A 23,736-nucleotide genomic window follows, 5' to 3' on the forward strand; every position below is an offset into this window, starting at 1 on the left:
CCTGGCACCGTTCCGCTGTATGTCATGTTTTTGTATCCTTGTTGAAACATATTCCTGCAGTACTCCTCCTATTGTAGTCCTCCTCTTTCGAACTGAAGATTCATTTACAAGCTAGCAAGCAGCAAGCTAGCGATGACACACGGGACACGCTGGGGCGGCACGAAGAAGATTGATTGACAATGGTCTACAGCCAATCAGGACCCAGAAAACAATGGGCGGTGCAGACAGACTAGAGAGGGAAGAGAGAGACACTCAACTTCCCACAATGCAATTCTTCTTAAAGGGCCAGGTTCGGCATGTAACAGCGTTATAAAAAAAAAAAAATTGCACTAAAAAAATTCCACGAACAGCAAATCTGCAAAAGATGAACCGCGATAGAGCGAGGGAACACTGTATGTCTTATTTCCTATTATTATGTATACTATATCGGGTAATACAAGTGTAAAGGTGACTATGGGCTGTTATTTCATGTCATGTTTCGTGTCTAATCATAAACCACATAAACATAAACATGGTCACGGTCATGTTTTCTATGAAAATATTCTATTTATAAATGAGGAATCCTACTTCACAGAAATTGACTTATCACAGTCGGGTCTGGAACCAAATAACCGCAATAAACAAGGGATGACTGTAGCTCCAACAAGCATCAGAGGTCGAATTCTGGAGGTTCCACTGTATTTATTTGAATGTGTGCGTGAAGGGACCGTACCTGTGAGGGGTACTCTGGTCCAGGTGAGGCATTGAGCCCTGTAGCAGCCATGTATGTGCTTCCAATGGTTTTGATCTTTTCCACACCACTGAATTTAGGCTTAGACAACAGCTGGACATATACAGTAAACACAAATAGTGTTCAGTACATGTACAACATATTACACTTGAATGTAAATGTATTCACTGTAATTCAAGAAGACATACAGTATGTTTATATATAAGTCATGGGAGATGTGCGTCCTTGGTAGTTTGGAAAGTAGTTTGGAAATCACAATAACAGACGGCTGCCTAATCACTGAACCAGAGCAAGCCTGCTCTACACAGGTTGTGTCAGACGTTCCTTTACCTCATCAAAATCAGCAATGATCTCATTGAGGAGCCTGAGACACTCCAATCCTTCCTTGTTGACGTCAGATTCTGTGTAAAACTCTTTAAAGTCTGGGATAGAGGCAAACATGACGCACACCAGATCGTATGATTGGTGGTACAGATCCTGCATGATGAAAAGCAGAAGTTAAAACATATTCTTTTCCTGGAGCTCCAAAAGGTATTACACTTGAACCTGGTAAAGCTGCCTGGTACTGCAATTTGAGCAGAATGACCGTAACTTCGGTATCTGTCGTATGTCCAGTTGGTTTTATTTATGTTTGAGAAAATTGGTACTAGATTGTCTCCATATTGAAAGTGAGCTGGAACAACTTCAGCTTAAACAATACGGCCAACTGAGTCAGTTTAAGTACTTTTGGTCCCAAATAGTGACATGTATTGACATGTTTTTTTAAATATTAATACACGCTGCTCATTACAAGCATAACAAGAAAAATAAGAGAATAATGCACCCTATCCTTCTCCAGGAAAAGCTCCGTTACTTTGTCGTACAAGTCTGATCGCCTTTTGATGAGTTTGGGTGTATAATCCCTAGTATTATGCTCTTGCATTATGCATTTGATCAGGAAATGTGCAAATTCAGTGATTTTTACTTAAGAAAATGTTAAAAAGCTATTTCAGTTCAATGGACAAATGCTAATTTCCATTTTAAGTTATCATTATTCGTTTTTTAATTTTTCATCACCTGCCTCCCCTGACCCCATGTCACTGCAAATAGTTGTACTAGCTGGTAAAAAGGATGGGGTGATTAACAGAACGACAAAAAGTGACGTTGAAGTGGGTAAGAGAAGAGTCATATGATGTTACTAGTCTCAATATACGAGCAGACGTCTCATTTCTACAAACCTCAAACGTCCTTTAAATGTTATGAAATCCTTTAAAACATTCTGATATGCATGATGGCAAGCACTCAGAGTAAGATAGAAGACAAAATTACACAGGCAAGAGCCCATTCTCAATGTTTGCTATTTAAATGAAATAATTAGGTCAAAAAATAATTATTTAGACAATGAGCTCAATACCCATCTTTATGATGAAATGTACATGGAATATTTATGATGTAAAAAAACATATTACATTTTGCATAAATGCTTTTAATTTGTGGACCAATAAGAAAATAAAAACTGGATATCATTCAGTCGTCTCACCTCATTCTTCCAGTTTCGTGCCAAAAAGTGCTCGGCGACGTGTGCGGGTAGGACATTCTCCAACAAGACCCTGTTGAGGTTCTCCATGGTCTCAATCTCCTCACACTCCTTCTTGAACTTGTTCTTCCACAGAAAGTCTAACCTACAGTAATATTCATTCTGTTACAAGAGGACACAGAGGTGAAGAGACTGAAGGTACACTCGTACAGCTTGCTTCCATCAATCAACAATTCTACAATCAACAGCAGCAATTAGGGGTGTCACGAGATCTCGTTTCGTTTCTCGAGAGCTGTCTCGCGGGACCACAGCAGCCAGAAATTTATCAGAGCTATGGCGTCGCTACTGTTAATGATAATACACGTAATATGGAAGTGGCAGTGCGCGAGGCAGGATTGAAACCACATTTTAAGTGTTTGTGCTCACTATAAACCTTGCAATGCTACCTGCACTCGGCGCTCCTAACATCACTTGTTTTCTCAGGTGCGCGGTTGCTTTTTTTCTATTGGAGTTCAACAGCTGTTGCGGTGTTAATGTCCAAGCAGAAGCTCTAGTGATTCTATGCTTGATTAAACGTACCTAAGATTTGTCAGATCAAAATACAATCACTGCATAAGGCTTCTATCAAAATGTCTCTAAGCATCATGGGAACTGTAGTTCTTTTTTAGCATAAACATAAAATTAATCCACTTTAATTTTAAATCTATTTTACATTTGTCTTTTCATAACTACACGTTAAAATAAATAATAAGTAGTGCCAGCTACAACTGCTCATTATTTGAACTTATAATTTTTAGTTTTCGTTTCATTTTGTGGAAAAAAGTTCAGCAGTTAAAAGCAGCATGCTTAGGTCATGCATGCAAAGTTTCAAAACTTTTCAAAACATACCTGCATTGTTTTGTGGCTCAGTTAATTAAAACAGTATGTTTGTCCAGTCCTATATTTGACATTGTACTTTTCTAAAAAGTAATGTTAAAATATCGCCTCGTACTCGTGAACCCAACATCGTGTATCGTTAGCAGAGTGTATCGTGACACCCCCAGCAGCAACACAGTGGAACCACTTAAGTTGAATGCATCTCATCACACTAGACTCCAACATATTCTTTTCGGCTTACCTTCACATGCATTTTTCTTTTTCTTAGCATATTTGTGATGCTCATTCCAAATGCCACTATAACTGTTATCTACAGATAGTTGAAAATGGATGCAACTTTCATCTTCAACATCACTAAGTGGATCCCTGCATGTCTGCAATCCAGTGTTCACAACCCCGCAAATTTTCTGATTCTTGATTCGTATTATTATTTGAGAAAACCCACCATTTGGTGCTGAAAATCTTATTGAGGACATTTATTGGTAGAAAGCCATCTTATTTGCCTTTGGGAAAGATTGAGTTTCACAGAAAGTGGTCAGAGGCAAAATTGAACTTGTTTGAGGAGGTGTTCATTATATGCAGTGAATTAGCTTGATGTTTCAATTTACACTCTTACTCAAACATCAAACCACAAGGAGCTTATCCTTACACAAATACCTGCCTCACTCACTGTGTAACCAATAATAACAACATGTAACAAGTAACACACAGTGCAACTTTACCACACAGACTATGTGGGTGCTGAAGATTCGTACACAATAATACACAAATGCGAACCAACACTACTTCATACTAACTTATAACCCACAAGGTATGCTGGGAAGCACAGAGTTCTACAACAGGAACTTACCCAGCGTGCCCTGCGGGTTATAATGTATAACATAGTATAACATGTATGTATAACATTGTATAACATTGTTTTGCATGCATATTCGTGTGTATGCATTGAGTCTGTGTGGTGCAGTTAGTTATGCGTGTTCGACATGTGTTACTTGTGTTATTTTTGGTTGCACTGTGACTGAGGTAAGTGTTTCATTTGATGACCTCCTCTTGGTTTCTGTTCAAGTGTCAAATTAGACATTTTTCTCAATTACTGTTAGCGTTTTTCACCATTGATGGGTGGTCGAAGAACATAACAGTTGCAAACAGCGGGGATCTACAGTACACGTTAATCACGTGTCAAAGTTAAGAATGAGAAGATGTTATTTTTGTATTGATTACTTTTTGTAGTTGTAGGACACTTATGACTTATTACTTACGAATTATTACTTCACGCATAGCATATACAGTTAGTTGAGAGTGTGGTTACGACAAACATTCGTCAGAGACTATTTTGCATTATTTGTTGTGGAACACAATAATCTAAAACCCAACAAACTGGAGGTCAAGAAACGTCCCACAACAGGTTGTGTTCAACCATGGAGGTTCCACTGTGTGTGTTTCTCATTCAGTTGTTGTTAAATCTCTCAAATACCATCACTACCCCTGTACAAGAAAGGCAACAATGAGCAAAATATACACAAAGCTCTTGGTGAACCCCTCACAGCTCAGGTACACCGCTGTGATGAGTCTATTTCAACTCCTCGCAAAGCAGCGCATGAGCTGATTTGATGAAAATGATGCATAAACCAAAAGGGAAGGCATGAGTTTAAAAAAAAGTTGAAAGAAGATTTAATGGGGGGGAAAGTAATCATTCTGTTGTAGGATTAACATGATCCAATATAATCATAATTACTTTAAACAGATGGGAAGAGAAGAGGGTGATGCAACGCATGAGACCAAGCACACACACAATTAAATGTAATAGTTCTTCCTTAAAAGTTGACTGGATTTTTCATTGCGCCGAGACTAAAGTCATTTATCTTCTGCAAAAACATTTATGATCCACTCCGACACCATCATGGGGATGTGAAAGGTTACAGCTCCATATCCGCAGCATGTGTTGCTTCACATTCATTTTGCATGTCTGTCACTACTTTCAAGTTATTCAAGCATGGACTTACCTGCCGAGCAAGCACAAGTAGAGTGATGAAGAAGATGAAGAGTGAGATAGAGCCCATAGTCTTCAGGTCTTTGAGAACTCCTGGTCTTGAAGCGCCGAGAAAAATTGAAACGTGTTTTGAGAAAGCGTGAGGAGATAAAATACAAAGAGAGATTAAGGCCAAGATGTGACAAATGATGATAAGCGTGGCAGAGAGAGAGGAGGTGGAAAAGTAAATGACAGCAAGGCGTCATTTGTAATGCAGATTGTAATCATACTGTCACATGATTGGTTAACAGACCATTTTATTCCAAGCTGTTACTTGATTAAAACTGTCACTTGTGCTTGGCTGTGACAAGAGCTTGTTTACAATTTGCATTCCACTGAGCTCGTTTTCTGCGGCAGGAGAAGTGTTTTCCTAAAGGCAGATAATAAAAAGGCAAAGGCTATGCAAAGATTCAGGGCTAGTAATTCACTCCTAGTTCGACTTATTGTCAAGCCAAACTTGGTGTAAGCCTGTTTTAATGAGAGGTTTGTTGGATTTGGTACAAAATGCACAAATTAGTAAAACCATACATATGCAGTTACAGTACATGGAAAAGGTTGAAACTTCATTTAGTCCTGAACTCAAAAGATAGATACTTTATTGATCTCCAAGATATACAGTGTTGCCTCGTTTATCGCAGGGAATAGGTTCCCAAATTAGCCTGCAATTAGTGAAATCCGGGAAGTAGCCAACTTTATTTGTTTACAATGATTATATATGTTTTAAGGCTGTAAAACCCGTCACCATATACTTTATACACTTTTCTCAGACAGGCATTAAGACATTTCTCTCCTGTTTAAACGCTCTCAAAGTTCAAATTTCGTTTGAATTTTAATGATCGATGTACCAGTTTGGCTGTCACGTTTCTGCAACCTTGTTAAAACATATTGATCCTGCCGTCGTCCTCCCCTTCGTCCTCCTCCTTTCACCGAAGATTCATTTAGCTGGTTAGCTTTTTCTTCTTTTTCTATTGTTTATTGGCGGTTAGCAAGCAGCTCACATAGTTAGCTAGTTTGCTAGCGACTTTTGACCACAACAGGAAACAGCGACGTAGACTGACTGACAATGGTCTACAGCCAATCAGGACACAGAACGCAATGGGCGGGTTCTCCTTTAGCCAATAAGGACTGTTGTGGTTCTATATTTAGCCGGCTATTGTACACTGTGGGTTCTGAATATGCTCGTACAGGCACATAAACACATACTGAGACAAGCTGCACACGTCTGCAACTCGCACATGAGTATACAACACCCTCTACTGGTAGGAGTAGCAAATACAATAACAGACACATACAACAGAGCACCAATAAATCGCTCAAATACACCACAAGGACACAGAACACAATGCGCGCGCATACGTTGCAAAAATAAAAAAAAGCAAAATTGCACTTTCAAAAATCTGCTAAACAGCAAATCCGCGAAATGTGAACCGCAATGTAGTGAAGGAACACTGTGCAGTAAGCCCTTGTTTCGTGATAAGTCAATTTCAGCAAAGTAAGATTCCTTATTTTTAAATGGAATATTTTCAAAATTAGAGCATAGAAAACTTGTGTAAACCTTCTAAATACAGGTTTTCACATTATGAGAGCCCTCTAGTCATGAAATAACACCCCTATAGTCACCTTCACACTTATATTACCCAATATAGTAGACATAATCACAAAAAATAATCAATTTACGACATAAATTAGACTTGTGCTTGTGTGTGTTGCTATAAATATTTTCCACTGCTAGGGGAGCTGAATGAAGCACAGACGGCTTTTATTGTGGGATTATTGTTGCTGTTGTGACATAGTACAAACCTGCACTAAAAGCCTGTTGTTCCAGTGATCAAGTCTTGTGCTTGTGTGTCTCACCGAACATTACAGTAACATTTAAAGCTTTAAATACTCAATTTAGGCAAAAAAATACATAAAATGTACTATGTGCATATTTTTGACAAATAATTGGCTGTATTCAACCTCAAAATTATGAAATTATGATGTAATTAATTTCTTTTTGAAAAAATGTGATTGAGTGAAGGCGCACAATTGAAAACGTGACGTGTACCATAGCTCTTATTAACTGATTTGACACTTAGCACAGTCACAGCCTAAACCACAAGAGAAACCGGTGACTTACAGAGCACAGACATCCAAAATCTACAATTACACTGATTATTTTAATTGAAGTTTCAAATGTGCATAACTGTCAAGCAAGCACACTCATTTTAGACAGCGCACTTTGCATATTAATGAACTTTCAGTCTTATCAAGTGCAAAGCTCTGCAGACAACTCTGCTTGGTTCATTATCGCATTCGCTCTCAACACGCAACAAAACAGACAGTGGGTTGAGGGGTGGTCTACACAAAAAAATGAAATGTTGACATTCAATGAGGACAGCCAACAAACCACCTTTGGGTTTGACTCTTTGCCTGTTTGTTTGGGTACGCCAAAACTTCAACACCAATTTCAGTCTAATAGGGTGACTAAGACCGCCACAGTGAAAACTAGCCTTGGTCTTTTGAATTACGAGTTTTGGTTGATATAGTAGTTTGTTTGATCACCATAAAAACCTTCATACGGTGACGTGCAGTGAGGTTCATGGCTGGTGAGGCACTGACTCCTTTGGAGTTGTTAACACAGGCTGCTCATTAAGAGGATATAACCAAACAAAAAAGAGACCAATTCAATTTGGTTAAAAACAATGTCCGCATTGTTTGGAGATACTTCTTATTCCCATTAAAAAAGGAAAAGTTCTGAGACTTTGTTGTAAAAGTCTGATCACCTCCTGGTGAGTTTGGGTATAATCCTCCCGTTTTAGCAGTCAAATTATTAACGTTCATTCAGTAGAGCATAAAAATATGTTCGTAAATCTAGCTCTAGCCTGCACTGCTCTGTGTACAGCACTGGGTATTGCAATAAAAAAAAAAAAAAAACACTGGCTTTTCCTCTGTGCAAGGAAGGCAGACAAGCACCTTCCAGCTCGCACCCTACCCCCCCACCCCTTCAAGATGCATCGGTACTGCATGGGCCTCCCGTGTGACATTTCTGTTTATTTTATTTTCTGGTAAGCAAGGGTAATGATGTCACACTGTCAAGTCATAGCGTATAAAAAAGACAGAAGAACAGTTTCAGTGGCAGATTACTACCACTTCCCTGCTCCACTGAAAGACTGAGCAGATCATTCCTCCCCCACGCCATGCAACTTTTCAACACAACAGAGGGACAGAGGGGGAGGGATAAAAACACACACGGGACTGGACTTATTAACATTTATGTATTAATGTTATGATGTATTATTATTATTATTATTATTATTATTATTATTATTATTCCTTATGTATTAGTGCACTAGAAATTTGACGTGATTTGTCCCATATTTATTTATTTGCTTATTTATTCTTATTCTCTTTCTTATTTTTCTTGTCTCTCATGTCTTGGCTGGGTTGTTTCATTTTATTTTGTGATTTAAGTGATTAAGTTCATTATGACACTTTTGCAGAGCTGTTGGAAATGTGACTTTCTCTTGGAGATCAATAAGTATCTACCTACCTACCTATCGATCTATCTATTCATGTTTATGCAACACTGTATTATTGGCATTGACTTTCTGACAAAGACAAACTGGCAGGCACCATGATCCTGTTCAGTGTGCACTCAAGACGGTTGGTGGGGCTTGCGCACTAAGCCGTGAAGCCACGCTCACGGTGGCCTCACCTTAGGTTTCTTCCCTGTATTTGATCAGATAATGTGCAAATTCAGCAAGTTTTATTTAACAAAATGTTAAAAACTATTGGAATCATACTGAAATGCATTTATAATACAGTTCAATGGACAAATATCAATATTTATTTATTTATTTTATTTTATTTTTTTCATCATGACAAGTGACTCACCTGCCTCCCCTTACCACACGTCATTGCCTTCATATCCACGAACAGAAGTGAATTTGCAAACCACATGGGGCTGTTTCTGACCCACTCTTTGGTTTCAAATAATCTGGTCAACTTTTATTCTTCTTGGAAGTGAATGGCAGGATGTCCTTGGCTGTTGAATGGGTGCTATGTGGTGCAAATACATCATTGGTTGTTTATGGAGAAGCACTACAGTCTCTTTTAGATAGAAATGTACAAATAGCCACATCACTACAATGCCCTTCATGCTTAAGTCCAGATATGGACTGTTTTTTTTTATTTGTTGTATTTCTCTTTCTCCTATTCAGTGTTGTCCTCTGTGTGGTGCATCAGTAAAAAGCTTTCAAAGTCACTGATTATTGCAAAGCTTTGTTTATCAAATCATTAAAAAATTAAACAAAAAACACCCTTGATTTTATCTCCATATGTAAGCATATTCAAGTGATATCACATTTCACAATCCATCTATGATTAATGGCATATTTTCTGAACTACATTGAGCTGTCTTAGTCCAGTGAGAGTTTGAGAGAAAGAAATAGGGTGTTTGAGGAGTACAGTTTAAGTGGTTCTGACACTAGTTCAAGATAAAGGTTGCCTTCTTTCAAAGTTTTCAACCTGATGGACTGGAAACAGACTCTTAAGGTTCCTCCTTTCTCATTGAACAGTTTCCCTTTTACTCATTGCACCATAAAAGTATGACATCGCCATGTAAATGCAAATCTCTGCCTTCTAGGGGTGAGCAGATCCATGTGAACATGAATAGTATAGAATCTAAAGGGCAGTATCAGTATCAGATAAATACTAGTGTGGTGACATTGATCATTTTCGGTTCTGGACATTTTTACAGATATCTGTGTGTTTTGTTGTTTTATTTAGGGGTGTCAAAGCATTCATTGCGATTAATTCCGGTTATATTTAGTGCATTTTTTTTATCACGTTACTCTAATTTTTCATCTTTAACTTCACTGTTTCTTTATGCAAGTAGCTTTGTAAAAATCCCTTTTTATGTATTGAGGTTCTTGTACTTCGATTGTTGAGGGTGAAAAACAACAGTCGGTCACACCCAGAAGTGGACATTGATTGGCTGTCATTGTGTTTGGGCTTCTTTAGCATAAGCTGATAGGTTGCCATCGTAGTTTGGAGGGCAAGGTGAGGTGCAGAGTGGAGGCATGTGAGAGTTGTCAGTCGAAAGAATGGGGAAATAAATCCTTAGACACAGGAGGGCTTTGGCGGCAAAAGTCACCATTTTTGAATGATAGCCAACAGTAGTTTTTGCTTTTGATTACTTATTGTGCACTATTGACTTTATTTTGCTCATACCATTTTACATAATAAATGGGAATGAGTAAATAATTGCATTATTTTGTTACGTTGTCTTATGTTTGTATGTTGTTGTGTATTATTCATAAATGTTTGTTGACAAAAATATATTTTTTGTTTGTCCTGGGTTATATTCTGATCAAAATCATGATCCGCAAATTAAAGGCAAAATCACAAAATCATTCAATGAGAGTGAAAAATGAATTATCCATATCGGTACAGGTACTAGCAATACCGGACCTGTTCTTGGTATTACTATACTAATACTAATACTTGGTATTGGATTGATACCAAACCTTGCAGTAAATAGCCCACCACTACTGCCTTCCTTCAAAAATAGTTTTTCTGCACCTGTAAAGCAACCTCTCACTTCTACTTAACAAAAAAATACATGAGTACGTTGTTGCACACATACCTGTCCAGGCTTTCAGATTTGTAGAGGAATCTGCTGTATTCATCCAGCAGTGACGCGTGTGTTTGCAGAATGATGATGTTGTAAACCACCACAGCTGTCAACATGGTTATCATTTTCAGCTCATAGTTTATCCTCAGGAACACCGAGCAAGAGATCAGGCCCAGGATGCAGCTGTAAATTAAATACTAGACAGGCAGACAAGAGAGTGAAATATTTATAGAAATAAAAATTAAAAAGGGAGTACCTCGCCAAATATTACGCTTACAGGAAGGTAGAAGTTGTTTTTGTCAGTAAAAGCAGCTTGTTGTCCATTTGGGTAAAACTGCGTTTCATTGGATGAGTTGTAAATAGGAACCGGTGGCAACACATTGTCCTCCAAAAAGAACTGGAACAATAAGCAAACGGAGAAAAACAAAATAACATCACTCATATAATGCATAGAATCTTGTTTGAGCCGTGCATCCTTTTTCTATACCTCGTATTCTGTCAACTCAAGCCTATCTCAGCTGACTTGGGCAAGAAGCAGGATATGACCAGCAAAAATAAGAATACATTTGTTCATCTACCCTGAGCGACTTACCCATGTCAGCCACAAAACAGGATTACAATCTCTGGAAACAATTTGTGGAAAGGTCTTATCCACAGTGCTAATACGGTGCTTTATCATGCTATTCCAACCTCAGGCTAGTAGTTATTTTATCATCTGCAATCTTAATTGCCTAAGATTGGTTGCTATAAACAAAAAAAGCAAGATAAAGTAACCTTGAAATCATGATGAGTGTGAAAAGTACCATATACAACTGCAAACTCTAAGATCAGTAAGTACAGTACAATAATGTAAATCCAAATGCTGGTAATCTGTTCCAGACACCCAAAAATATTAACAAATAACGAATTTATAGCGAATAATAATAGTTTTACATGCACAAATCAATGTGAAATAATTATAAATGATAAATGGATGGAAGTTATTGCTATTGTTGATGCAGGCTTGCCCTACATCCTGGCGAGATCAAAATTCAATGGTGTTGGTCGCCTTCTCTATCAAAGTGCTGGCACTCACAACTTTCTGGCAGGTTATTTAGCAGTCACACTCAATAAAAAATGCACAGACAGTGAGTCAGCAACACATAGGATGCTTTGTTGGGGCACTCGATACAGTACAGGGCAAACAGACTAATTTGGCACTTGTATTGCACAAAGACGGAGGACATTTTTGACGAAAATTATGAAAAATGAAAAATTATTCACACAAAAACTGAGTTTGACTGAATCGGCATCATGCTCCAGAATCATAACCAATGCATACTATCATATTACCGCTGTACACAAAGTTTTCATATATTTTGCATCTATACTGTATCCCTGCAGAATGATAGTGAACTTACTGTATAACAATTAGCTTCAAGTAGATTTGCAATGCACCACTACCAACCACAAAAACAAGCAAGTGGATTCATTGAAGCGCAAGTGACAAATGTAAAAAAATCCTGTATTTGTTATATGCAATTAAAATGTGATGTTTTTTTTAATCATGGCACAAATCTGGAGATTAATCAGTGTTGTTCTGGTACCGTACTGTAAGGAAAACAAGCTTTGTTTGCACAAGTGTGATACTTAATTCCCCCAAAAAAAGCCTAATTGGTTACCCATTCCCTCTATGCATTGCATTGCAGAAAGAGTGACAGCTTTTACCATATTGAAGACTGCCATAGTTAGAATGAGAGCTGTGGTTGTCAGAGTGAGGGTGATACGGGGCCACGGCTTGTTGGCAATAATGACTGAGGACCTTAGCAGCCACATCCATGAAGTGGGGGTGCTCTTACTCCAGTGCTGCACAGACACACATCCAAGATGACATATTCAAACACACATAATACACAGAAAAAAAAAAAACATTTCAAAATAAGAAACACAGCTATAGCATAGATTCACATATAGAGTGTGCTTATTTCTTTTGGTTTTGGATGATTATTTATTGGTTAAATTAATTCAGTCATATTGTTCAGTTAAAAACCTTTTTTGGGGAATTTTGCCCATCATCCTTATGTGAAAAATGAACACATATTTCTTTCCCTTTTCTGTGTGTTCTAAAAAGAGAAAACAAGTTAGCATGAACCAGCTAACATTGCACGTCATGGGAGGCACCTACTGCATTTCGCCCGCTAAAAAAACATCAAACTTATCATTTTAGATACATGCTGTGATCATGCAAGGTACATTGATGATAACATATAATACTTACAGTATATTGCCGTATTTTGATGGTTTTAAACATTACAGAACCTTCTTTCCTAGGTGCATTAACTTCACATAGCCCATAGGGGCTAACGCTACTTCCATCAACAACAGCAGCATAGAAACAGCGACGACACTTAAGACGTCCGCTCTCATTGGGATGGCTGTGGAGCACAAGACTTATGGTCCGTTCCTCAGGTAAAAAATACTGACAGCAAACAAGCATCTTATTGAGTCTTCGTAGCGAGCCAGTAGTATCCACTAGGGATGAGTCGGATACTCGTTTTAGGCGACCGCCCCTCCCTAGGCAGACTTGCTACAGCCGGAGAGAGGAGCCGTGCCTGTCGCTCTTTCACACAAAAACACAATACAGACAGTGACTCTCTGCTTGCTTGACTCGACTCAGCTCACATTCTTGATTTCGCTGTATTTCGGTTTGTATGCTATTTAAAGTTACAGTAGTTGGTTGACTTGCTTCGTTACGTACGCGATGCATTTGACAAGACAGAGTTGAGAACGGCTCGTGTCGCGTTGGTCACTGCTTCCACTCCGCACAGGTTTTTTTAGGTTTTCCTCAGCTCGTATCTAAAGTTACTTGGCGAACTTGTTTCGTTACGCGAGGCGTTGTGTTACTCCGCCAGATCAATATAGTTTTTCGTGTTAGCTGCTACAATAACAATATCGCTCTAGCTTGCTTAATATACAGGTCAGTTATGTAAATGGAACACTGGCGTTTCTTTGAGGGTTTTTTTAGGGCTTTATCGTCAAAATAGGTGTCTGCCATGATGTACAATGTTAGCTGCCTTGTTTTGGCTCATTAAAACACACAGAGAAGAGAAAGAAATATGTGTTCATGTTTCACATAAGGATTGTGGATGATGGGCAAAATTCCAAAAACAAATGCAGTTTTCCTATCAGCACATGGCTCATCAACAAGAATCCACCACCAGAAGTGATATTATTTTAAAGTGAAACCTCGGTTAAGGTAAGCCCCAGTTAGTGTGTTTTTCGGTTAACGTAAAAAATCGTCACCAAAATTTGTGTGCATTTTCTGTTTAACGTAAAATACGGCGCGTGTCGTCATGCTATTAATATACTAGTTGAATGCAACTGTGTTCTCAATGTATTGTTGTGACAAAACGTCCTTGTTAGCAGCCTATAAGCTTGCTACTAAATGCTACAAAATAAAAGTAACCTAAAATGTTCATTTATCCCTTTCATTCATAATTTATATGCATTTATATGTATTTTGAATTATTAATCTAAAACTAAAACTGTAAAACTATAACAACCTGTTTTGTATTGGCATTTTCTGTCACGGATTTACATGACTTCTTATGGAAAAAACTGATTCGATTAGAGTACGTTTTGGTTAGAGTCGGACCTTCTGGAGGGGATTAATGACGCTAACCAAGGTTCCACTGCATATGACACAAAAGCTTGAACATTTGTGAGGCACAACACAAATTTATACAAACCCCTGACCCATACCATGTAAAGGTTATCATAAATGTTTATACAGTATATGTTTTATATGGAGTGTAATCAGCTGTTCCCTGTTTATAATGCTGTTTTATGGATTGGAATTGGTTGCAGGGCATTACAGTAACACTGAATGTCCAAATCACTTGCATGTTCATCTTTTAGAGCAACATCTGAGCACCACTGCAACTGAATAAATGTGACATTTACATAGCTCAGATAAGTACATTACATGCTGTATGATGCCACCGAGGAAATTACATTGTATGTCATTTTAATTAGTACTGAATACAAGGCTTTTTCATAATATGCATACCTCCAAAGCAGTATGAATAAAAATATGTGCAAGGGGAATGAAATACATGAACAAACACTACAATACAAAGTGAAAATGTCAGTGCAGCTTTAAGGGGATGTGAAGTCATTTCATTTGAAATTACTGTGTTTGACCTTTTATGGTACAAGCAGTATCTTCCCCTAAACAGGCTTTTGCTTAAAATGCTTTTGGACTAGTAATGAAGGATTAAATAAGCATGCATACATTAAACATGTAAAACACTATTACAGTATACTCAAAAGGGAGCAGTTGCTACATTGGTAGGAGCAATTATCCTTGTTTAAATATGTTTTACATATTACATATAATTGATTGATTATCTGATGTATATACCTGCACATATCACATGCAACTACTTTCTGCTAAATAATGCAAACAAAATAATAGTTTTGTGTATAGCAGTTCTGCACCACTGCAAACCGATAATTAGAAATATTGTGAAATTAAAGGTAAAATGATTCAACTTTTGGTGTAGCTCTTGTAGTGGATCTCATTATATGTGTACTTCTTTAAAAAGCTGGTGATTTATATGCATGTTATGCTACTTAGCGAGGTGAGAAAGTGTGCCTTCAGAAAATCACGCAAAATCATTGGCTTGTACAAGGACACAAGCAAAGCGGCCAAGGTGAATCTTGTCCATTTTCAGGGTTACTTTTGGCCGAAGATTACACCAGAGTGGCACTTACATCAAAAACAAAGACAATTAAGGGATTTTCAAACCGACCAGAGGGCATTTGTACTGCTAAAGCGCTATTTGTGGGGCAACAGGATTACAATTAAGTACAAAAGTGTGTCATTATAGAAGAAGCAGATGGACAGCAGCTAAAAACCAAGCCATGCTGACATTTATCGTGATATGCCACTCACCAGGAAGTGTCCAATGAAACATATGAAGACAATCACGGAAAGGACAAAGAATGCCATACCAAAAGATATTCCCAAGATTGCTGTCCTGGAAAAAGAAAATCACTTTAAATGTACATTTAATTAACTTATGTAATTATTGTTGTAGGAAATACACGAACCCCTGAATAGTTACAATTCTGCACCAGCGACCCCACAAATAAAAAATCATTATTGTTTTTTTTCCCCTGCATTTTTTTCTGCAGGAAACACATGTCATTCGCCCTGAGTCAGTTGTAATTTATAAATACATGATAATACAAGTAAAAGGCAAAGCGTACATGTGAAAAATGGTGGTGCTGTGTTTGTTTGGCTACAGAACCACTAGCTTTGACAGTCAAGTGTACACAAATTAATATATGATTGTGACTGGAATTACAAAAGGCAAGAAGTCTGCATTATGTGGACTAGGTCTGAACAAACGCCATCTACCCGGAACGATCCAGCGACTGCAGGGCAGAAGAGCGGCCCCACAACAACAGAAGTGCTGTTGTAGCTCGGCTGCAAATAACGATTATTTTTGTAGTTGATTAATCTGAAGCTTGTTATTTCAATTAACCACTTAATCGGTTAGGCGCTACACGGACAAAATCAATATGTATACCAAACAAAAACAGTCTACAACAGATCAGAAGAGGCAAAAATGGCGATCAGTGTTTTCCAAAGTCAAAGCTGATGTGTGTAAATATCCTATTTTGCCTTAAACATAAAAATAAAAGGTCTGCTTTCATGGAAGACTAAGACAATTTACAAACATTCATATTTGAGAGGCTGCAATCAGAGGATATTTACATATTTTAATCAAAAAAACATTAATCCAGAATTGTGAAAAGTGAATAATTGAGTAACCATCAAGTCACTGATTAATTATTGCAGCGCTAGTTGTAGCGCTAGCCAGACGACTAGGCTAAAGGCTAGATTGTTCTATGCATTTAGGTTGTTAGCTTCCCTCGTTGCGAGTGAACAATGGCAATTGAAGAGATACAGAGAGGGTTTTGGAGCTTAATCCAATTTAATAATTAACAACAGTCACTATTATTGGAAGGGGAGGTGTGTGTGTGTGTGTGTGTGTGTGTGCGGGTGGGGTGGGGGGGGGGGGTCTACCCCTTGTGTTAAAAATAGATATTTTTATGGGCGTATCAATGACTTTCACAGTTTTCCACCATTCGCTGGTGGTCCCGGGGTTAACCCCACAAAAAACAGAGATCTACGATACTGCATTTGCTGTGATTTCACAACTGTATGGTTCTTATTATAACATAAAATATACTTACTTTGGTAAGACAAGAATCTGCACAATGAAAATGCAGGAAAAGATGAGACAGGCGCAGGTGATGTAATATTTGAAGGCCGGCAAGATTGTTGTTCTGTACTAAAAAGATAAAAAACCCAATTGTATACAACATCCAGACAATAAAAGTTAAGCAATGTTACTAAAACAAGCGAGGTCTTGTAGCCAGGACTGTTCCTTACCTCCTTTTCCAAAGACTTGTTGTGAAAGAACAATGATATTCTTTCAATGTCCTCAGACTTGAGCCACTGCCTGAGATGGGAACACATGCATAAAAACCAGGGACACAACTGGAATCGTTTCCAAACATTAGAACAGCAATAATATTACAATAATGTATTCACACAATTGTCCTTACTTTTGTGAATTTATGCCATCAAAAGTCCTGATCATTCTTTCATTAAGTTCTTCCTCAAACCGCTTTTTCTGAGACTTTGTCCTTTTAACAAGAGCGAAAAGAGACAGAATATTTTAATTTGACTCACGATTAGTCATGCATATCAAAGCAGGCAGCAGAAGTCGAGCGTTATTAAAAATCTTGTCGCCTTTCACAATACTGTCAAGAGACGGGGATAATCCGGTCAAAGCAAATGATCCTGGAGCAGTGAAACAAGAAGCTTGCCTTTCAGATCTCCTTTGGAAGTGATACTGCCCCAATGGTACGTCCTAGACGGACCAAGAAAGATGAGAGGTTACAAGCTGTAAAAGAGACTCCTGATCGCCTCGAATGGCAACAAATAAACCGTAAATGTATCGAATGTTACACACAGCTGTGTTGATCTTTCCATTCTCGTTGGTCATGCTGTCCCTGTGGTGCAGGTTGGCAAAAGGCTTGGCTGCGCCCCAGGACTCCAGATAGCGGGTCATCCTGACGGAGGCTCTCATCTTTGCTCCATCCAGAGTGTGTCTGGGCCTATAGGGATACTGCGGGCTGCGTCGCTCCACCTGGACACAGTCAACACTTTAGTCCATCATTAAAAAAACAATATTAAAACATGCTTCATTACCTTTGGGTTAATAACCAAATAAGTGATGACTCCATGTTCCTTTAGATAGGGATCTCTCTCTTGTCCATCCCCATCTTCTACCTTGTAGGCGCCATTTAGGTGCTCTAGTGTCACTGAAGTGATGTGGACTCGCCTATGAATGGTTAGGTATGAAAATTACCAATTGACCCAGTTTTCTGTGAATGATAATAATGAATTTAATTATGTTCTTCAGTAAACTGTGCCAATATCAAGAGCTCTCCTGCAGAGGTATAATGTTAATAGACAAAAATTGACCAAACTTTGTCATGTTAAAAAATGGCATGCATAAAGTCACAAAAATATCATGTAAAATAATATTACATACACTTGCACTCAAAATTACTGAGCCCCCATAGTAAATGTTGTTTATTTACAACCTTTGAATACATAGCCACTTTCAGTAAATAATAATCGCCTCCAGTACTGGGTTTGATGAGCTATTTAAGTTGTTCTTGTTTTGTTCGCTCATTGCAAAGTACTGCAAAAATAAATTAATTCAATAACTGCAAAAAAAAATGTTTTTACAATAATGTTTTTAATTGACTATATATACTACAGTATTATTCAATACTGTTGTAGGCAAATGTGTCCAAACCTTTGACATACCATATACCCTGTACATATATCATAATAATGCAGTATATTATCATGTAGCAAAACTCTTGGGGATTGGAGGATTTTTTTGAGATGCCACCACAGATTGATGAAAGAGAAATCAAACTTATTGTTACAGATAGGTGGGACACTGATCTCGATCCTGCCTGCATTGCTTAAACATTGTCTTTTACGATGACAACAGTTTGACCAATTATTATCTGAATCATACAGTGGCGGGCGGTGCATTTCATACCTGTGGATTTAAGCAACCCCATCCACCTCTTAATACCATCGCTATCACATCGCAATTATTAAAAAAAACATCAATAACATACAAAAACATAATATAACAATGCATGGCATTACAGAATCAGGGATGAATACCATTATTACTACAGCAAGAAACCCAGGTAACCCTTTATCTTCGAATACATTGACTCTGAACTCAATGATTTGCCACTGTAACGCACACAGAATGATGAGCAACTCTGTGTCTTTCTCCTTTCTCCGTGTTGGAACAGGATCAATTAATCACTGGCAGTTCATGTGATGAGATGTTCAAGCAGAAACTGTGGCTTTCAGTCAGCAGCCAATCAGGGGACTGAAAAAAGTTAACCTTACTGTACGCCTGGCAGCTGGCCCTGTGAGTTGAATTTTAAATCTGATTGGTTAAAGAAATAGCCCCATTGTTAATAGTGTTTAAGGGACATGGGCCAGCACTACTGATTCAGAAGGCCCTAGGTAGACTAGATTGGCAGCGCAACACACAGAAGCTGAAACCTGATTAGACAAAAAACTATAACAAACAAATACATGTCCTAGAAGCAATACAGCCAAGAGACACACTACCAAATGACGATAATAGACTGTTGGTTATCAAATTAATACAATTTCAAGGCACAAATACTCAGATTTTTGATGAAAATGTACGTCAATGCTTCTGATAATGTTTAGGCCAGCAGAGAAGGCCTTGCTGGCCCTGACTGCACACTACTGGAAACAGAGTTTAAGTTTTTAAAGGATGAACTGTATCACAAATACAGGCTAAGAAACATGCAGCCATGTAATGTACAAACAAATCTTCCTATTTTCTCCCGTGACTTCACTCACCCTGGTACACCTCCTGCTTCCATGTGATTGGCCAATGTGACATCATGTGACCAAACATCATACTGCCATTTCTGAAGTCCGATCACACCACACAGGACGTTCCCTGAATGCACGCCAACACGCATATTGATGTCAACCCCTGTGGCATCGCGCACTTTCCTGTTATGCATCAAAACCACACTTAGAACTGTGGAGCAGGAGGGAAAAAAATCAACATCCAAACTAACCATCTAGAAAAGACAGCAAATGAGTCACACACACAACCATGTGCAATCATGTCTCTTATTTCTATTCAGAACCTATTTGCACGCTTTGTAGACATGTCAGAATTATGACACATTATCTCAGGACTGAGGGAGAGCTCGTTTAATAAAGGTAAATGAATCTTGTAATATAGAGTGATCGGTCATCAGTGTTTGAGAAGGCAGAGAAGTTAACTTAACTGGATTTAACTGCTCATGAACTAACTACAGGAGTAGTTCTTTGATTTGAGGCATTATTTTCTCAAAAATGTAAAATATAATTGGCATAATTAAAATTATTGAAGATGGCAGGTTCCACAGACACCAACATAGATTGCAATTTACTTACTTGATGGCCTCACACATGTCCAAGCCCATCTTGACACAGTTCTTGGCATGATTTGGCAGAGACTCTGGCAAGCCAGATACACAGTAGTAACAATCACCAAGGATTTTTATCCGCATACATTCATTTTCCTGTGTACAAAAGATGGAGCACAAGCTCAGAAAATCCCAAAACTGAAGACTTTTAGCCTATATTTACACTATATGATTCATGTCACACAGTTTGCTGGCACAAGGTGGTTCAAATATAAGTCATGGCTGTGTAAAGGTGGGGGGAAACGCAGGTATACTCAAAATACACACCATGGTGAATTAAAAATGGTGTGTTTATTAATTAAAAATTAATAAATGAATCAAAACTACAGTGACTGCACAGACCTACTCACAAAAAGTTCAAAATATTTCAGATACATTTCAGGAAGAACCAAAAATGTACTCCAGTATAAACTTTACAGGTGAACTTCTTGAGCTTCTTTAATTTTTAATGCATACGTACAACATGTTCAACACTTAACGCACAACTTGCTGTTCTCTAACATAACATTTGTGCATATTCCTAACTTTTTATGAGTAGTATATCATCTAAACACGTGGACCAAGGAAATGATTTCCGTCAGTGGAGCATTTTCAACGTACATTTTCCTCGTTTTCTCTTTTTCTCTTCACCCAAACGACTGGCGTTGGCTGGCAGAGGCCTCAGTCCACTGTAATTTAACGACTTCCGTTTGTACCTCAAAAGAATGAAAGCATTCTCGTTTGGGCTGTGCCACTCTACCTTTGAGGATAAATACTTTAGGTCACATGTGTCAAACTCGTTTCCTGGGGGGGCTGACACACTGCAGATTTTCTCTCCAACCAGTTCCTCCCTCAGGTGATTTCATTGATAAGCTCCTTCCCTCAAACTGAAGGAGGTGTTGATCATTAAAATCACCTGCTTGAGTGACCAGCTGAAAAGAATACCTGCAGTGTCTTGGCCCTCCATGGCATGAGACTGACACCACCGCTTTTAGATCCTGCACCATCCCCTCAGACGAGAGACGTCCTATTTAGTTTTTGAGCATGAACAATAAAGCCTGCTCGGATGAGAGGCAAAACGTCTTCTAAGACAACCTAAATAGTACAGTTGCAATCGATTCCACGCCCTCTGTATACAATGACCTGGATGAATGGGGTAAAGTGGTAATAATATATTTTTGTGTATCTTATACTTAGACTTGCATTGCACGTTTATGTCTTATTTATGCATCAAATAAAATTGTAAATTACAACACTGTCACATTGTGGAAGTTGTTGCAGACCCCAGGAAGAATAGCTAAAGCTTTACTGAAACTAAAGGGGATTCTAATAAATAAAACAACAGTTAGACCACAGCAACTATGTGGTATGCAATGTTTAACATTTGTATTATTTTAGTAACGTTTACTTCCATGTTGCTAATCAGTGCCTGATGACAAGATGTTGTTCATTTACAATATTTGTTTCAAGTATTTGGTAAATGTAGACAGAGAAACCGTCAAAATGACCATGTATAAAGTTGGGTGCTTTCCGTTTAACCTAGCCTTAAACTTGACATGAAACTGTAACTTTTAGAGAATATGTTCTTCCTTGATTGGTAATGGTAATGCCTCATTATGCACTCAAACTCTACTTTGCACTCTTTTCCGCATAAATTCCATTTTTTCTGCTTGATAACATATGTAAGTGATAATGTCCATTAGGTGACAGTGAGTTTTAAATGATGGAATATTTACCTTGGCAATTTGGTCAAATTTGCCAAACAATTCATTGAGCATGTGCACCAACTCTCCAGGTGAGCAGTCACTGGCAAGGCGTGTGAATCCAACTATATCCGCATACAGTATGCTACAAATGAAGAGATACATAATATGATATAATAATAGAATATAACACATTATTAATCACATAGTAGCTTAAAACATGCATATAAATAATACATGCCTGACATTAGTGTGCCTCTGAACATAGAGGTTGTGAAAATTGTTTGTGTTCTCGATCTGACCAAAATTTGGTCCTTTTAGTCTCTGGATGATCTCCGCTTTCATCACACGGGCAATATGTGCTGGTAGCAGAGACAACAGCAGACGCTCCTGATGGCAGCACAAAAAGTCAGTAAGTCAAACTGTTCAATGGGAAAAACATTGACATGTTTTAAATATAAACTCCAGTTACACAGATTACATAATAACACATAATTTAATGTGCGCATGATACCAAAAAAGTGTGAAAAAAACAATGACAACATGAAAGTACTGACTTAATGAAACATCCACTAATATTGTGTTGTGAGGCGTATGATGTGTTTTACTGGCAGTGATAGCTACAACAGATAGCACATTAGCCGCCTAGCTAATGCGTCAGTTAGGAATTACCACTGCATTAGCCACCAGCACTAGGCTGGCTATTATAGAGCATATTAGCAGAAGAAAAGTGAATTGACTTCCTGCCACCTTGGCACATTTTTTCTTGTGGGTTTTCGACTTTCTATTTCTGTCTGCGGGGCAATTTGGAAACATTTGTCCGAAGAAGTTTGCCGAGGCGAACTGTGTCTTTTAGGAACGTGAACAAGCTTAGTCCGTCTCCTCGAGTGTTCCAGCAAAAGCCTTCAACACAACAAGTGGGCATAATATAAAAAATATAATATAATATAATAAAATATAATATGGCGGAAATAACAAGATTAACATGTGTTTTTGTGTCATGAGCACTTTAAACACTTTGATGGTAAGGGCTTCGCTTTTGCTACCGGAGTTTCTGGAATATTTTTTGGAGTATTTCTGCCCACACTCTAGAGGAGTGTGCTGAAATCTCTGCCTTCAATTCCGACTAGCGAGAGGACTGAGCTCACCAAAACAAACAAACAAACATATAAGTTCCGACAGCCGTTACAAGGCAAGCTAACTAGCTAGCCTCAGCTTTGAGTTTTAAAATATCTTCGAGTCTTCTTGAAGAGATATATCTGGCTTCAACTCGGACTGGTGAAAGACACAAACACGCTGTAAGACAAATATTAAACAACGAAGGCCGTTGTAAGGCAGGCTAACAGGCTAACAGGCTAACAGGCTAACCGACACACGGTGTTGCTTAACAACAGCAACAATGACAAACAGAGATGAGAAGAGGATCTGATGTCGGCTCGGGTGGAAGTATCCCAAAGTCGATTATTGACATGGAGTCACCTAAGAAAGAAGGTGCGGGACTTATATCGGTGCCGCCGCAGAGGCCGGCTGGAGAGCACTTAAACGTTCTGAAGCACCAGCTGTCCAAGCACGCAGAATCACTACTGGAGAAATTGACGATGCAGTCGCCATTGCAATTAAAGGATATGATGGAAAAGCAACAAGAATTAAACAATATGACGAAAA

The 23,736-nt window shown here is 38.3% G+C and overlaps 1 protein-coding gene across 3 annotated transcripts in view; it reads right to left on the reverse strand.

Annotated features, from left to right (window-relative positions):
- The window catches only part of adcy2a (adenylate cyclase 2a), a 68,928-nt gene that overhangs the window by 9,875 nt on the left and 35,317 nt on the right, over positions 1-23,736 (reverse strand). For all 3 annotated transcript variants that reach the window (XM_054781382.1, XM_054781381.1, XM_054781380.1), the window contains 18 exons: positions 22,313-22,461; positions 22,105-22,216; positions 20,358-20,485; positions 19,767-19,925; positions 18,039-18,171; positions 17,800-17,976; positions 17,654-17,697; positions 17,390-17,470; positions 17,214-17,283; positions 17,015-17,112; positions 15,705-15,789; positions 12,476-12,613; positions 11,046-11,165; positions 10,781-10,965; positions 5,126-5,210; positions 2,250-2,408; positions 1,061-1,207; positions 713-823 (listed from right to left, as the gene is read on the reverse strand). In XM_054781382.1, the coding sequence (XP_054637357.1) occupies positions 713-823; positions 1,061-1,207; positions 2,250-2,408; positions 5,126-5,210; positions 10,781-10,965; positions 11,046-11,165; positions 12,476-12,613; positions 15,705-15,789; positions 17,015-17,112; positions 17,214-17,283; positions 17,390-17,470; positions 17,654-17,697; positions 17,800-17,976; positions 18,039-18,171; positions 19,767-19,925; positions 20,358-20,485; positions 22,105-22,216; positions 22,313-22,461 (2,181 nt within the window). The remainder of the gene's footprint in view (positions 1-712; positions 824-1,060; positions 1,208-2,249; positions 2,409-5,125; positions 5,211-10,780; positions 10,966-11,045; positions 11,166-12,475; positions 12,614-15,704; positions 15,790-17,014; positions 17,113-17,213; positions 17,284-17,389; positions 17,471-17,653; positions 17,698-17,799; positions 17,977-18,038; positions 18,172-19,766; positions 19,926-20,357; positions 20,486-22,104; positions 22,217-22,312; positions 22,462-23,736) is intronic.

Source organism: Dunckerocampus dactyliophorus, chromosome 7 (assembly GCF_027744805.1).
Source record: "Dunckerocampus dactyliophorus isolate RoL2022-P2 chromosome 7, RoL_Ddac_1.1, whole genome shotgun sequence".
Lineage (NCBI taxonomy): Eukaryota > Metazoa > Chordata > Actinopteri > Syngnathiformes > Syngnathidae > Dunckerocampus > Dunckerocampus dactyliophorus.